The sequence below is a fragment of the Erythranthe guttata genome, chromosome 13 (genome assembly GCF_056151865.1).
Source record: "Erythranthe guttata isolate IM_541 chromosome 13, IM_541, whole genome shotgun sequence".
NCBI classification, from domain to species: domain Eukaryota; kingdom Viridiplantae; phylum Streptophyta; class Magnoliopsida; order Lamiales; family Phrymaceae; genus Erythranthe; species Erythranthe guttata.
In genome coordinates, this window is record NC_142545.1 from 1,027,517 (window position 1) to 1,042,500 (window position 14,984).

General features: G+C 35.5%; 3 protein-coding genes across 4 annotated transcripts in view; all 3 read left to right on the plus strand.

The window, feature by feature from the left end:
* The first annotated feature begins 2,237 nt into the window (after positions 1-2,237).
* LOC105961750 (putative beta-1,3-galactosyltransferase 2) lies at positions 2,238-5,918 on the plus strand. Of its 2 annotated transcripts, XM_012986004.2 has the most exons (11): positions 2,238-2,836; positions 3,490-3,586; positions 3,686-3,750; positions 3,860-4,053; positions 4,147-4,210; positions 4,313-4,385; positions 4,478-4,598; positions 4,714-4,801; positions 4,907-5,032; positions 5,138-5,247; positions 5,456-5,918. In XM_012986004.2, exons 1-11 carry the CDS (start codon positions 2,718-2,720, stop codon positions 5,602-5,604), a joined length of 1,206 nt encoding a protein of 401 aa, XP_012841458.1. In that variant the 5' UTR covers positions 2,238-2,717; the 3' UTR covers positions 5,605-5,918. The 2 variants fall into 2 exon arrangements, with proteins under 2 accessions (XP_012841458.1, XP_088667456.1); XM_088811330.1 differs by having other exon boundaries at positions 2,381-2,836; positions 3,490-3,750.
* Positions 5,919-7,006: 1,088 nt separating this feature from the next.
* LOC148765566 (uncharacterized) lies at positions 7,007-10,396 on the plus strand. The gene is made up of 2 exons (XM_088811786.1): positions 7,007-9,578; positions 9,768-10,396. Exons 1-2 carry the CDS (start codon positions 7,007-7,009, stop codon positions 10,394-10,396), a joined length of 3,201 nt encoding a protein of 1,066 aa, XP_088667912.1.
* Positions 10,397-13,007: 2,611 nt separating this feature from the next.
* LOC105961747 (WRKY transcription factor 6) overlaps positions 13,008-14,984 on the plus strand; it is a 2,944-nt gene continuing 967 nt past the window's right edge. The window contains exons 1-4 of the mRNA XM_012986003.2: positions 13,008-13,401; positions 13,503-13,604; positions 13,722-14,189; positions 14,318-14,431. Of these exons, the coding sequence (XP_012841457.2) occupies positions 13,138-13,401; positions 13,503-13,604; positions 13,722-14,189; positions 14,318-14,431 (948 nt within the window). The 5' untranslated portion in view covers positions 13,008-13,137. The remainder of the gene's footprint in view (positions 13,402-13,502; positions 13,605-13,721; positions 14,190-14,317; positions 14,432-14,984) is intronic.

Consider the following 14,984-nt stretch of genomic DNA (forward strand, 5'->3'; position numbering starts at 1 on the left):
CATTTCTAGATTTCTTATATTTAAATTATTTAGTGTTGTTGAATTTCTAAATTTAAATTAGATTTTTTAACTTATAGAATTAAATTGGGAAAAATCATATAAACTCAAAATTTGTTCATAGATTTGGGTTGAAATTAAAAAAAAAATAGAGATTTCTACTTAGAGAATAGTTTTTGGGTGGTTTTTGTGTTTAAAAAAAATGATGGAACAATTCGAAATAAGAAAGCTTTACATATTCAGAAAAACGAGCATCTCCGACATACACTAGTCCAAGTTATGCTCAAAATTTGATAAACTCGTGTTTTGATGATTATATTGCGATATTCTAACAAAATAAAGGTTTGAAAGAAAAAGATAGGATTGGTCATGGTTTAATTTATTAGGGTAAATTATACCTGCACCCCTGAGGTATGAGGTTCATGTGGTATAAGTAATTACAGTCACACCCCTAAAACAATTACCGGAGCCAAGATTCCATGTACTGTATTTGTTTTCAGCGGGACCTTTAATGCTACCATAGATAAAAATTAATAAATTTTATATAAAATAATAACGATTCGAGAAATGTTGGGAGAGTTATATCACCCCCTGCCTCTATGTCATATCCATCACTGCCTGAAATTAATAGTCCTTTAGAACCCTAACGGAATAACATATCAAATGCAATATTTCGTTAGGGTTTCTAACAATGTTTCAGAGAGCGATTGTAATTACTGATACTATAGGGAATAAAATTATACCTCAGGGGTGTAAGTGTAATTTACCCAAATTATTAAATAAAATATCGCGAGTAGATTTCAATTGCGATTTTTACTCTCTTTTATTTTCAAATTAAGATTTTATTTCAAATACAGCTACAAAAGAATAATGGCACGTGTCAGGGGGTTGCTGGAGAGATGGGGACCTTGTTTGTGTGATGAAGATTGCAGACATTTTACAGTTTCCACGTGCTTTGGAAATTGAGGCCTGATCATTAAACTAGGTAAATGTCCTATAAAAACAAGCAGCCATTTATATGCTGCCACGTCTCCATTTAATTTAGATTCTATCACGTGCTTCTCCCCCACCTCGGGGGCCAGCTTCGTTGGCCCAGTCACGTGCGAGTTTCTCTTATGCTATTGGCTACTAGTTATTAGTTAAGGTTAGAGAATTCCCTTATTAAATAGGCTTTTATTATTATTTTTGGAGATATATTTTGAGAATACAAGTATTTGTTTGTGTATATTTTTAAATTAAAGAAAAAAATATTGATGAGTTGAATCATACTTAAGATTTTGAGGAGAAAAAAGAAAAGAAATTGAAAAATTTAAGTGTTGGTTGTTTGTATTTTTAGTGACCATACAATTAAATAGTTATCGATGATACATGTACAAAGAAAGATCCCGATAAAGTTCAATTTATTGGAGAATTTTCACTTATATATATTTTTAATAATGATATGATCTTGGATAGGGATGGAAATTCGATGGATCAGATCGAAATTAACAGTTTCGGAAAAAAAATCTATTTCTTTAAAATAAAAAAAAAATAATTCTATTTGTGTTCCAAAAATATTCAGAAAACGCGAAAATTAGAATTTCCGAAATTGAAAAAAAAAAACTTCGATAATGAAAATTTGCAGATAAGAAATCAACGGAACTTGAAATCTATTTTTAGTAATAATAATAATAATAATAATAATAATAATAATAATAATAATAATAATAATAATAATAATAATAATAATAATAATAATAATAATAACAATAATAATAATAACAATAATAATAATAATAATAATAATAATAATAATAATATTATTATTATTATTATTATTATTATTATTATTATTATTGTTATTATTATTATTGTTATTATTATTATTATTATTATTATTATTATTATTATTATTATTATTATTATTATTATTATTATTATTATTATTATTATTATTATTATTATTATTATTATTATTATTATTATTATTATTATTATAATAATAAGTATAATTTTCAATTTTATTTTGGATATTTTAGAAGTAAAATCGGATTGGAATTTGTAATATAATATAAATTCCAATTCCGCTAAAAAATATTGCAAATTGGACTTATCAAAACTAGAAATAACAACTATTGTTCCATATAAAAAATATCCATACCGAAATTGACGGAATTCAGAATTCCTGCAGATGATCGATTCATCTAACAAGTCGGCACATTAAAAGGGTATAAATGTCCTTTTATCACTTAGACCCCACCACACCCAACCCCCAACCCACCACAAAAAGTTAAAAATAAAATAGAAAATAAAGAAAATAAATTCACGTCGACTGACAAAGACATTGCTGAAAAGGACTGTTTGGTAATTTCACACAAGGACTGGGGACAGTTGGTCAATCTTCACTCTTCCCTCACTTCTAGTTCAAGTCCCTTCCCTGCAAAGTGTGCTGCTGATCTCTCCACAGAGAGAGAGAGAGAGAGAGAGAGAGAGAGAGGAGAGAGAGGCAACGAATAAAGCAAAAGGGTACAAAAAACTTGAGAAGAAGAATATGAAGACAACCAAACCCCTTTTTCGGTTCAACTGTTTTTTCAGTGTGATCTTCCATAATATCTCTTGAATACATCAATTCATCAAAATCTCGGCATCTGGGATTCAAATTCTCGCCATTCTCGCATTGCCCACGTGATTTTCTTGAAAAATTAACGTTGACTTTCAATTACTGTTGTATCGAAGAAAAAATGTCGATGAAGAACAGAGGCGGAGAGCAGATTTCGAGAAGCGTCGTTGTTGTATCTCACAAATGGACTCTTTTTCTCTGTGTTGCTAGTTTCTGTGCAGGATTGTTCTTCACCAATAGGTGAAAAGAGATTGATAATATATATATATATATATATATATATATATATTTTTTTTTTTTATAATTTTACTTGGTTGAATCGTCGGTATGCTTACTATGTGTTTGATGAATTGTTTATTGTGTATATATGTTCTTGAATCGGGATATGGCGGTTGTCGAATTCGTTAGTGGATTTAGTGTGTTGCTTTTGGAGTGTGGTGATTGGTTATTTTCGTATTGTATTTCGATATCGAGACAGATTTTTTATTACTTAAAATATGCCGAGTTACTTGTGAAGAATCTGTAGATCGTAGTCGATTTTCGCGTTTTTATACGACGTATCTGCTTGAGGGTTACTTTTGCAACTCGAAAAATATGATCTGATCTTAAAATGTTTTCGTCGATATGGCAGTTATCGAATTCATTAGTAGATTTATTGTATTGCTTTTGGAGTGTGGTGATTGGTTATTTTCGTTCGTATTGTATTTCGATATCGAGACTGAAATATGCCTAGTTACATGTGAAGAATCTGTAGATCTTAGTCGATTTTCACGTTTTTATGCGATGTATCTGTTTGATGTTTACTTTTGCAAATCGAAAAATATGATCTGATCTTAAAACATTTTCATCGATTTAACGGTTTTATACTAACGATGGTAAGCGTTTCGCGACAGACTATGGATCATGCCCGAAGCAAAAGGCGTAACGAGAACAACTTCAGTCGAAGCTGAGAGATTGAAACTTGTATCGGAAGGCTGCGATCCAAAATTTGTCAGTATTAATTTCACTCTAGTCTCAAATATTCCGATTAATTTGATATTAATTGCCGTTTTTAATTTATTTTTGACTAACTCCATCCTTTTGCAACAGGAGAGAGTAAACAGGGTACCGACGGAAATATTCGAGGACGTATCCAAGACTCAACATGCTATGCAGTGAGTTCATTTTTTTTTTTTTTAATATTTCGTCGAGAAGAACCGCAACTTTTAAAGATTCAAATTTTTTTTTTTTACTTTAGTTATAATCGGTCGTATTTTATTGCAGGACACTGGATACGACTATTACGAATTTGGAGATGGAGTTAGCTGCAGCCAAGGCAGAGCAAGAATCGATTATAAACGGTTCTCCAACATCCGAAACCACCGCAAAAAGAAAATATTTCATGGTTATTGGAGTAAATACTGCGTTCAGTAGCCGTAAAAGAAGAGATTCCGTTCGTGCCACGTGGATGCCACAAGGTTCTTTGAATTTTAATACCATTCTTGAAATTGTTTAAACTGCTTCTATTATAGAATCTAATAAATAATACAATTCTTGAAATTGTGCAATAGGCGAAAAACGAAGGAAGTTGGAGTTAGAAAAAGGCATCGTTGCTCGTTTCGTCATCGGTCATAGGTGGGAATTAAATTTAACACCTTTTATTTAGTTAGAGAAAAGCATCGATTCAAATCAAATATTTTTTTAAATTAATTTTAATTTTGTTAATCTGTTATGTAGTGCAACTTTAGGAGGTATACTAGATAGAGCGATCGAAGCTGAAGATAGAAAGCATGGGGATCTCTTGAGGCTGGTAAAATAAGAATATATGTTATTATTTTTTTCTTTATTTTTAACAATTTATATTATTTTTCACCGCATTTAATTTACACTCGGTTAAATTAGGACCATGTTGAGGGTTATTTAGAGCTGTCTGCTAAGACGAAGAAGTATTTTGCTACTGCTGTCTCTTTGTGGGATGCAGAGTACTATGTTAAAGTCGACGACGATGTCCATGTAAATATAGGTAATAAAAATCTCAATCCTCGGATTTTTCACGAGCTCCTGTATATATTTATATTATATATATATATGTATATATATATATATATATAATTTTTTTAATTTTTTAAATATTGCAGCAACACTTGGAGAAACATTAGCAAGACACAGAAAAAAGCCTAGGGTGTACATAGGATGTATGAAATCTGGTCCTGTCCTTTCTCAGAGGTATCCCGATCACCGAAAATCTTTTTTTTTTTTTTTTTTTTTTTTAATAATTATTTTGGTGTGGGCTAAAATATTGAAAATGGGACTTAATTACATTGAAAACAGGGGAGTAAGATACCACGAACCCGAATTCTGGAAATTCGGGGAGACGGGGAACAAGTACTTCCGCCATGCTACTGGACAATTATACGCCATTTCGAAAGATTTGGCGTCTTATATTTCTGTAAACCAGTTAAGTTTATTTAATGCATTTAGAGGCATCACTAACAACTATATTTTCGATATTGGTACCGTGATTAATGATTTTTCTTTTTCTTTTTTTTTTTTAAATTTCAGACATGTACTGCACAAATTTGCCAACGAGGATGTGTCTCTCGGATCTTGGTTTATTGGACTTGACGTGAAACACATCGATGATCGGAGATTGTGTTGTGGGACCCCTCCAGGTAAAATCTCTACAGCCAATTTTTCAAGAATTGTTGTCTCCCTATGTGTTTTTGTGTATTTCTTCACGTGTTAAAACGAGACCTACGTATGTACTAGTCTTAGTGCATGCAGTGGCTGAGTGGGCAACAGGGGGGCCATGGCCCCCCATATTTTGTGACAAAATGTAGTATGTACTAATTATGGGTTGTATCTTGTATGTATATGCAGATTGTGAATGGAAGGCACAAGCCGGAAATATATGCGTTGCTTCGTTCGATTGGAGCTGTAGTGGGATTTGCAGATCAGTTGATAGGATAAAGGAGGTTCATCGAAGATGTGGTGAAGGCGAAGATGCTGTTTGGAAAGCCACTTTTTGAGAGTCGCGCGACTACATCGATACATACACCTATATATATATATATATATATATATATATATATATGTGAGAGAGAAAGAGAGAGATCTAGAGAGAGAAAGGAGAGAGGGGCTTTGCTCAACTTCTCCGTATTAGGAGAGAAGTACGTCTGCAAATGCAGTCAAGGAAGCAAAACAGCACTCCTCGAGTACAATAAACCGAAATTGCGATTGTAAGATGTTGCGATTACAACCCTTTTTTTTCTGTATTTAGAGTCGATTTGTAAAGGAACAATTTCTACAATCAATGGTGATATAAAATTGCCGATTGAGATCATTATAAGCACAAAGGAACTTGGTTTACGAGTATTAGCAAATCTGAGTCGAGTTGAATACTTGACTGTTCAAATTTGTTTGAACTTTTATCGAGCTCTAACAATATATGTTTGAGCTTTGATTTGATTAGCGATCGAGTCGAGTTGAATGCATGATTGCTTGAACTTTTATCGAGCTCCAATTAACAGTTATGTTTGAGCTTGATTTGATCAGCAATCGAGTCGAGTTTGAACGAGCTTTAATCGAGGTAAATAAGTCTAGAGCAAGACTCAAGAATTGACAAACTTGATTGTCTTTGAGCTAAAATACAAAAGAATTTGGAAGGCCCATTAATGAAATCCCATTAATGAAATTGACCGGTGAGTGGTCGCGCAATTAACCTTTCATTGAAGTCATTGAGTCATTGACTCATAGTCTACCCTATACCGAGAATGCCCCTACAACTTTTAAACAAATTTCGAGAAGGTCCACAAATATTAATTCAAAATAATTACATCATGTATAATTCATTTACATTACATTATTGATATACCACATGGAATCTACCATATTATCGGTCACTTAATAATTTCAAGGACAAATTACGGCCACCCATGAGTTATGGTTAAATTACGAAAAACTCCTTCATGTTTGGGTAATTACAGCAATCCTCCTCAACTATATATTATCTTACGAAAAAAGCCCTCCAGAGGTAAATTTAAGGTTGTTAAATTGGTAAAACCGAACCGAAATTTCGATACTCCAACATTTCATACCGTTTACCGAATTGAATATACGAATTGGTTCGGTAAAGAAACCGAATTACATAAATTTTGTGTCAAAATATTATAAAAAAGGGGTTGACTATATAATTACCCAAACAAAATGAGTTTTTTCGTAATATAGCCATACCTTAGGGGTGACCGTAATTTGCCCTAATTTCAATAATACATTAATTATGTGTCTCCTAAGTATATATATGTCTTATTACACACATATTATTTCAAACGTTAATTTCCTCAAACAAAAGAAGTAAATAATAGAGATCGAATTAAACTTTAAAGGAGTCCCGAAACATAAGAAGTAATTAATAGAGATCTAATTCATCAGATGGGCCGGATAGGACGTAGAGGCAAGCCGTGGAGATTTAATGCTCATTGGGTCAGAAAGGAGGAATGTGAGAAGGTTGTTCGCATGGGATGGGAGTCAGCTATGGCACCAGACTGCTTCGATAGGTTGTTTCATGGCATTGAAGCTTGCCAGATGGGTCTTCGCCAATGGTCGAAGAATATTCATAATAACCCGAGGAAGCGTATTGCACATCTTCAGGAACAACTCCATCAACTCTCTATTCAACCTCAGTCGGAACAGATTCGTGCTCAGGGAGCAGAGCTACGGGCTGAATTGGAGAAAGTCTACATGGATGAGGATATTTTTTGGCGCCAACGTAGTAAGATTATGTGGGCTAAAGAAGGAGATCGCAATACATCATATTTCCACACGGCGGCCACCGTCAGGAATACCACTAATACGATTCATGGGTTGGTTGATCATACCGGAAGGTGGTGCGAGGCTGCCCGTGATATAGAGGGAATCATTACGGGATACTTTGGCGAGCTATTTCAAACATCAAATCCGGACGTGGCTGTGATTGAGGAGGTACTGGAGAACGTGGGTGCGCGGGTGACATCAGAAATGAACTCCCATCTATCCCTACCTTTCACAGATGATGAGGTAATCTCCGCTCTTTCTCAGATGGCTCCCTTAAAATCACCGGGGCCTGATGGTTTCCCTGCCCTATTCTTCCAAAAGTATTGGCACTTACTTGGCTCTAATATTATCTCATGTGTGCTTGATTTCCTTAATCTGCATCGCATGCCTCATAGTCTTAATTACACTTTTATTGTCCTTATCCCCAAAATCTCGCGCCCAAAGAAAATTACCGAGTTTAGGCCCATCAGTCTCTGCAATGTGATTTATAAAATAGGTGCTAAGGCTCTGGCCAATAGGATTAAACCTTTGTTAAATACGATAATTTCTGACACTCAATCTGCTTTCGTTCCGGGCCGCCTCATAACTGATAATGTCCTTGTGGCTTATGAGGTTAATCATTTTATTCGTTGTCATAGTCAGGGCAAACGAGCATATATGGCCCTTAAATTGGATGTTAGCAAAGCTTATGATCGCATCGAGTGGTGCTTTCTAGAGAAAATCTTATTGAAACTGGGTTTTGCGCAATCAATTGTCGAATTGATTATGTTGAGCGTGTCAAGTGTTTCTTACTCTTTTCTCTTGAATGGATCCCAATTCGGCTACTTAACCCCGAACAGGGGAATCCGTCAGGGCGATCCGCTGTCCCCATATCTCTTTATATGTTGTGTGGAGGCTTTTATACAGATGGTGGAGACGGCTGTGGGACATGAACTCATTAAAGGCATACGGATTGCTCCGACGGCACCAGTAATATCTAATTTATGCTTTGCTGATGACACTATTCTCTTCACTCAGGCGACGGTGCAAGAGGCGGAGACTATACGTACCATTTTGGGAAAATATGCAGCAGCTTCTGGACAAATAATCAACATGGAGAAGTCTACCATTGTGTTCAGCCCCAACACCCCCCAAGCGCACATCGACGCTATTCACGAAGCTCTACCGTTTCAAATTGTCGAGAAATTCGACAAATATCTGGGTTTGCCAGCTCGTATTGGTCGATCTAAAGTGGAAATTTTTAACTACCTTAAGGATAGGTTGTGGTCCAGAGTGCACAAATGGCATGAGAAACAACTCTCGATGGCGGGCAGAGAGGTTCTCATAAAATCAGTACTTCAAGCCATTCCGACCTATGTGATGGCTTGCTTTAAGTTGCCGGATACTATCTTGAATGAGCTCGAGAAAATCATCCGACGATTCTGGTGGGGTTCAAAGACATCTAAGGGCATTTCCTGGGTTTCGTGGGCTCGCCTATGCAAACCTAAGGCAGAAGGGGGTATGGGTTTCCGCGATTTGGCGAGTTTTAACCTTGCCCTTCTCACCAAGCAAGCATGGAGGATGATCACTTGCCCGGATTCCCTTCTAGCTCGGATCTTTCGCAGCCGCTATTTTCCCTCGTCCTCTTTCTTTTGTGCTGATGTGGGCAACCGCCCATCCTTGACTTGGAGAAGTATTTTGCTCACACGATCACATCTTGCGGCAGGATTGAGGAGGGGCATCGGAAATGGGGAAAGCACCTCAATTTGGGGAGACGCGTGGCTCACCTCGGAAGGGTCAGGAAGGGTGATTACTAAACGACCATCTCATACCTCTTCCCCTAACACGGTGGGCGAGCTTATTGATTGGGAGGTTGGTGCATGGGATGTGCATAAAATGCAGCAGGTTCTTTGGGAATGCGACATTGGTAGAATCCTCAAAGTTCCGATTGGGACTTACGATTCTCCGGACTACCCCTACTGGTCCTTTTCTAAGACACGAAAATTCACAGTGAAATCGAGCTATCATCAAATTTTTGAGCAAGCATCGAACCTCGCAGTTTCTTCCTCGACCACGGACACTACGCTCTCCTCTAGCGAGTGGAAGTGGGTCTGGGGTCTCCACCTTCCTCCTAAAGTCCGCACCTTCATATGGCGAGCTTGTATTGACGCCATCCCAGTGAGAGTCCTTATGGCGAGAAGACACATGGAAGGCAATCTGTTTTGTCCGTTGTGTCGTACTAGATTGGAAACTACGGCGCACCCTTTTTTTGAGTGTCCATTCTTTTCTCCGGTGTGGCAAGATCCCGTCTTCGGTCTCACTTTGCCCGCAACAAACACCAACTTGGCGGCTTGGTTTAAACTCCTACGGTTTTGACTTGCTAAAGATGTCTTTCTTTTAGCTTGTGTGGTATGCTGGAGAATTTGGTATGTGAGAAATCAAATAGTCCATGGAGAGTCAACTGGGGAGGGTGAAGATTTAGTCGAATGGGCCTCGAATTTCCTCAGTTCCTATAAAGCAGCCTCACTTCCAAGGCTATCGACGAGTCGAGAGTTAAATTGTTTTTGGCAGGCTCCATCGAATCCAGTTGTGAAACTCAATTTTGATGTGGGTTTTATCGAGACAGATAAATACCAGGTGGCGGTGGTGGCTCGGGCTGATGACGGCAGAAGCTTAGGATGGTGTGTTCGCCGCCTTGCCGGGAATCCGGATGCGGTAGATGGAGAAGCACGGGCTGCAATGGAGGGAGTCCGCTTTGCTTTAGATCGTGGCTGGCAGCAGGTAATTCTCGAGGGCGATAATGCACAAATAATTTCGGCAATCCAAGGTAAAGAGGTTGATCCTTGTTTATCATATGGGGCGATTATTACTTCACTCCTTCAGCTGTCCAGCTCCTTTGATTCTTTTTCTTGCTCATTTGTACGGCGATCGGGTAATATGTTAGCCCACGCCTTAGCGCATTTTCATTTATTTGATGTCGACTTTTTGGAAGCTCTTGATCTTCCCGCCGATTTGGCGACTATAATATAAGCTGCTATTTTTCTTCAAAAAAAAAATTAAACTTTAAAGGAGTTTATTCTAAAACATGAGACGAAGAGATTATGGGCCCATTTGACTAAATTTATTTTAACTAAAAAGTTGATAAACTCGTACTTCTGGTAAGCTGTTTTAAAATGTTTGAAAAGGTGATAATCTGTTACGACTTATTTTTAGAATTAATTTTTAAAGTGTTCGGATAATGATCTTATAATCTACTTTTACTCACTATAAGATCTTAAAAAAATGGAGTATATATATTTAAAAAAAAATCTTATTTCAACTTCGCTCTTAAACATCTTATAAACTATTTTTTAATGTTACTCTAAATTAAGAGAGAGTGCCGTGCTTGACGATGCGACGAATTTGGGAACCTTTGACAAAATCCCATGAACGCAATCAATGTCAATTTGCAACTTGCTCCCCAAAGTTTACCCAAATTTCAATATGGACCCACAATTGGACCATTCCCAAAATATAGACATCGTTGATCGAACATGCACCATAGGTCTTGACTTTGACGAAAACATTTTCCTTTATTTTCTCTCCTCTTTAATTTGCAATTTCCATATATTTTTCTTTATCAAAAACATAATACATTTTAACAATTTAGACTCATTCAACCGTAGAAGAAGTTCAAGCATGTTATTTGGATCGTTGATTGTTGTTAGGGGGTGGAAATTGACACGAAACTTCGATTTTTGTGATTTGGATAATTGATTATTATTAAGGGTGAAAAAAGAAAACGAAATTTTTGAAATTTGCCGATTTTGATTCAAAAAATTTCGATTTTTCTCATAGAATTTTTCATTTTGAATTTTAAAAAATTTCGATTTCTGATTTTTTTTTTGGATCGTAAACAGAATATATGCGAGATTCTGATTTTCGATGCGATTAATTTTTGGAAATAATTACGAATATTCCATTTTCTTCTGAAAAAAAAATACATAGTTGTATTATCAATATTATTATATACATATATTCACATTATAGGCGAATAAAAAAAATATATAATTTCGATTTCCGCAGATTCCGAACAAAAATTCTATTTCTAGAAAGAAAAAAGAAATTCATTCCGATTTTTCAATTTTGGATTTTTTGATTGTTTTCGGAGAAAATAAATTGAAATTAGTTTTTTACTTTCGAATAAATTGGTTTCTAATGGAATCCGGATCCAATCCATCCGATTTTCGCCCTGCATATTGTCATTAACATATAAACATACAAATTACACTTGCATAAACAACATACACAAGCTTAAGTAAGTAATAGAATATTTACTACTACCAAATTATTTTATAATTTAGTTCAAATAAATTATTAGCTTTTTTAGTTAAAGAAAATGAAAAAAAAAAAACCATAAATATTATAGTGGAAAATGACTTGTCACATATTATTTTCTAGAATGATTTAAAAATGATTACATCCCATAAAACGTGGCAATACTTATTCAATGATATCAAAAACACATGGTTAACACACCATCACTTCAAAACCACAAAGAAATAACAAGAAAATAAACTCAAAGAAAGATTAGTAGACAAGTGTAATCATATTTGCCATATATTTCCAAGTTTTGACTATAGTCACAAGACCAAGTATGAGATTTATATCCCATAAGACGACTTAATTAATACCTAAATATTATTCAGTTTTGCATCTGAACACCACTGTGTTATATCGAATTGCTAAAAAAACCCCACATTTCTAATATTAACAAAATGTTCATTTTTTTCAGCACACGGACGTTTTTTCATACATAAAAATAACACGGAAATGATTCTAGTAATTTGGTTACGTTTTCGTTCCACTTTTATTATTTCTCGGAAGGGAATTCGTGTTTGCTTATCTTTTCACAAAAATATAAACCCAAAACAACTTCTACAGTTTATCTTTCATCCAGACACTATTTGCCTTCTCCACTAAAGAGATTTGACCGCAGTAGTAAAAAAAAAACGTCTTCATTAAAAAACAAACAAATATCACTCTATTTTGCAAATTCTTTTTCTAAAATACATTTCTTCAATCAATTTTAATCACGATTGGACTGTTACAGTGTATTTTGTCTAAACTCAAATCATAAATTTAACATATATACTTTCATTATGTCAAAATAAAATGAAAATAACTTCCAAAATCGTTCCAAACACAGCCGCACCACAGACGCTGAATTGCAATAAACCAAAACAATATTAGTGAAAAATAGTACAAACTAAAAGGACCAAAAAATAAAATAAATTAAATTGTAGACTTAATTCTTTAATTCTTTTTCTAGAGAAAAAAAAAAGTCCAAATAAATCAAAATTCCTTCAATCTCTCTCCTCAACAAAATCTAGATTACACGCCACCATTTTTTTTCCCCATTTCTTCCTTAATTATTCAGTCTCAACTCACCTTCTCAATAGCCGAGTCATTTGCTCTCTCAATTAGCGCCACGCCATTTTTTCTCTATCGGTTCTATCAAAATTAAATTTCTATATATATATATATATATATATATATATATATATATATATATATATATATATATATATATATATATATATATATATATATATATATATATATATATATATATATATATATATATATATATATATATATATCTATATATATATGGGTAAGTGGACTCTCCTTTGATCCAGATCACAGTTCAATCTCACTCTTTCCTTCGCAGAAAACCCCACTCCGGTAACCCCAAATTCAAACCCCCGTACACGACGACGTCGTTTTCCATGGACGGCGCACCACCGCCGCCGCCGCCGCCGCCTCACACAATTCAGTTCGGTCTCAGCTGCCGCGCCTTGCGCGATGATGACGACGACGACGACGACGGCGATTGTCTGCCGCCGCCTGACAACGGGAAACGGAAAGTCATGGATGAAATGGATTTCTTCTCCGATAAGAAATTGGGCGGCGGCGGCGCCGCCGGAGGTGATGCCGGAGAAGATGGTAGGACTTTGCATGGGAGTAATTCAGTCTTGAATTTCAATGTAAACGTATGTTTATAATTTCATAATTTCTAATTAATTTCGGTTTTAATTTTTTTCTTTTTAATACTTGATCGTAATTTTATTTTTAATTTTAATTTTGATTTTAGACTGGATTACATCTTCTTACTCCGGCGAATACTGGTAGTGATGAGTCCATAGTCGACAAGCAAACATCTTCGAACTCGGAAAATAAAAGATCAAATAGTGAGGTAATTAATTAATTAATTAATTAGATATATTTCTAAGAAAAAAAGATTTATAAATATTAATTAATAATAATATGGATTAAGATTTGTGGGCATATATATATATATGTATGGTGGCAGATGATTTTTCTACAAGCAGAAATGGAGAGAATGAATTCGGAGAATCGGCATTTAAAAGAGATGCTAAATCAAGTGGAGAACGATTACAGCGGCCTTCAAATGCAGCTAATGACGATTATGCAAAATCAGCACCAAACCGATCGTCATCAAAATCAAGCCGACGAGGAACATGTTATAAAAAACGGCAATGGGAATAATAATAATTATAATAATGGAGTGTTGGTTCCTAGGCAGTTCATGGATCTTGGATTCGGAGCGAACGATGACGTGGCGTTAACTTCGCCCGAGAGGCGGGACCCACCTCCCCCGACACCCACTGACAAGGATGTCGGTGACGAACAATCTCCCGAAAATAATAAGGTTCCGAAGCTTAGCCACCCTCCTAGAAATAGTACTGTCGATCAAGCTACCGAGGCAACTATGAGGAAGGCTCGTGTTTCGGTTCGTGCTAGATCCGAGGCTCCCATGGTATTAATTTACGTCAATATTTAATACTTTGGAATTAGAGAGTTCATCGATCACGTTGATTTTTTTCTTTTATTTGCGTGTAGTGTTTAATTTTATTTTTTTTGGGGTGTTTGGATGATGATGAATAGATCACGGATGGATGCCAATGGCGAAAGTATGGGCAGAAGATGGCGAAAGGAAATCCATGCCCTCGAGCGTACTATCGTTGCACCATGGCCGCCGGGTGCCCCGTTCGAAAGCAAGTATGTTTTCTTCGTCTCTCTTAAATCTTGTAATAAGGTTCGTTCGGATTCTATTTTCAATTTAGTATCATAGTTCTGCACCAAATATACGTATTGTTAGAAATTTCATTCGTAAATACATACGAATTAATAAGATCCAACACGTGGAATCAATAAGAATAGAAATCTAAACGTTGCGGAAGTGAATTCTTAATCTTGAATTAATTTTTGAATCTCCTTAATTATGGATATGGGGTGGATCTTATAAATGTTACGTAGATCCCTAGATTTTTCTTTGACGGTGGATCTCGGAAAAAAATGAATCGTCGTGTTCGTTTGGCGACCACGACCCTATATGTATGGGATGTGATAAATGCCATTTCAGTTTCAATAATAGTATGCATTAAGTCCACGATCATAGTCTAATACGGTTATTTCTATGCTACACCAGGTGAATATTACACCGGGTGAATTTTCGCCATTGATCTACACATACCAATGTGTGTGTGTGTGTGTGTTTGTGTGTATGAATGGTAAAGATCTACCCGGTGTAGCATAGAATAAACCGTCGTCC

Excerpts from the sequence above, each read along its gene's own strand:
- LOC105961750 (XM_088811330.1), top strand. The coding sequence starts at position 2,718 with ATGTCGATGAAGAACAGAGGCGGAGAGCAGATTTCGAGAAGCGTCGTT. Across the intron at positions 4,802-4,906 it reads GGTCCTGTCCTTTCTCAGAG|GGGAGTAAGATACCACGAAC; the intron begins GTATCCCGATCA and ends CATTGAAAACAG. Across the intron at positions 5,248-5,455 it reads GTGTTGTGGGACCCCTCCAG|ATTGTGAATGGAAGGCACAA; the intron begins GTAAAATCTCTA and ends ATGTATATGCAG.
- LOC148765566 (XM_088811786.1), top strand. The coding sequence starts at position 7,007 with ATGGGCCGGATAGGACGTAGAGGCAAGCCGTGGAGATTTAATGCTCAT. Across the intron at positions 9,579-9,767 it reads GGCGAGAAGACACATGGAAG|CTTGTGTGGTATGCTGGAGA; the intron begins GCAATCTGTTTT and ends TCTTTCTTTTAG.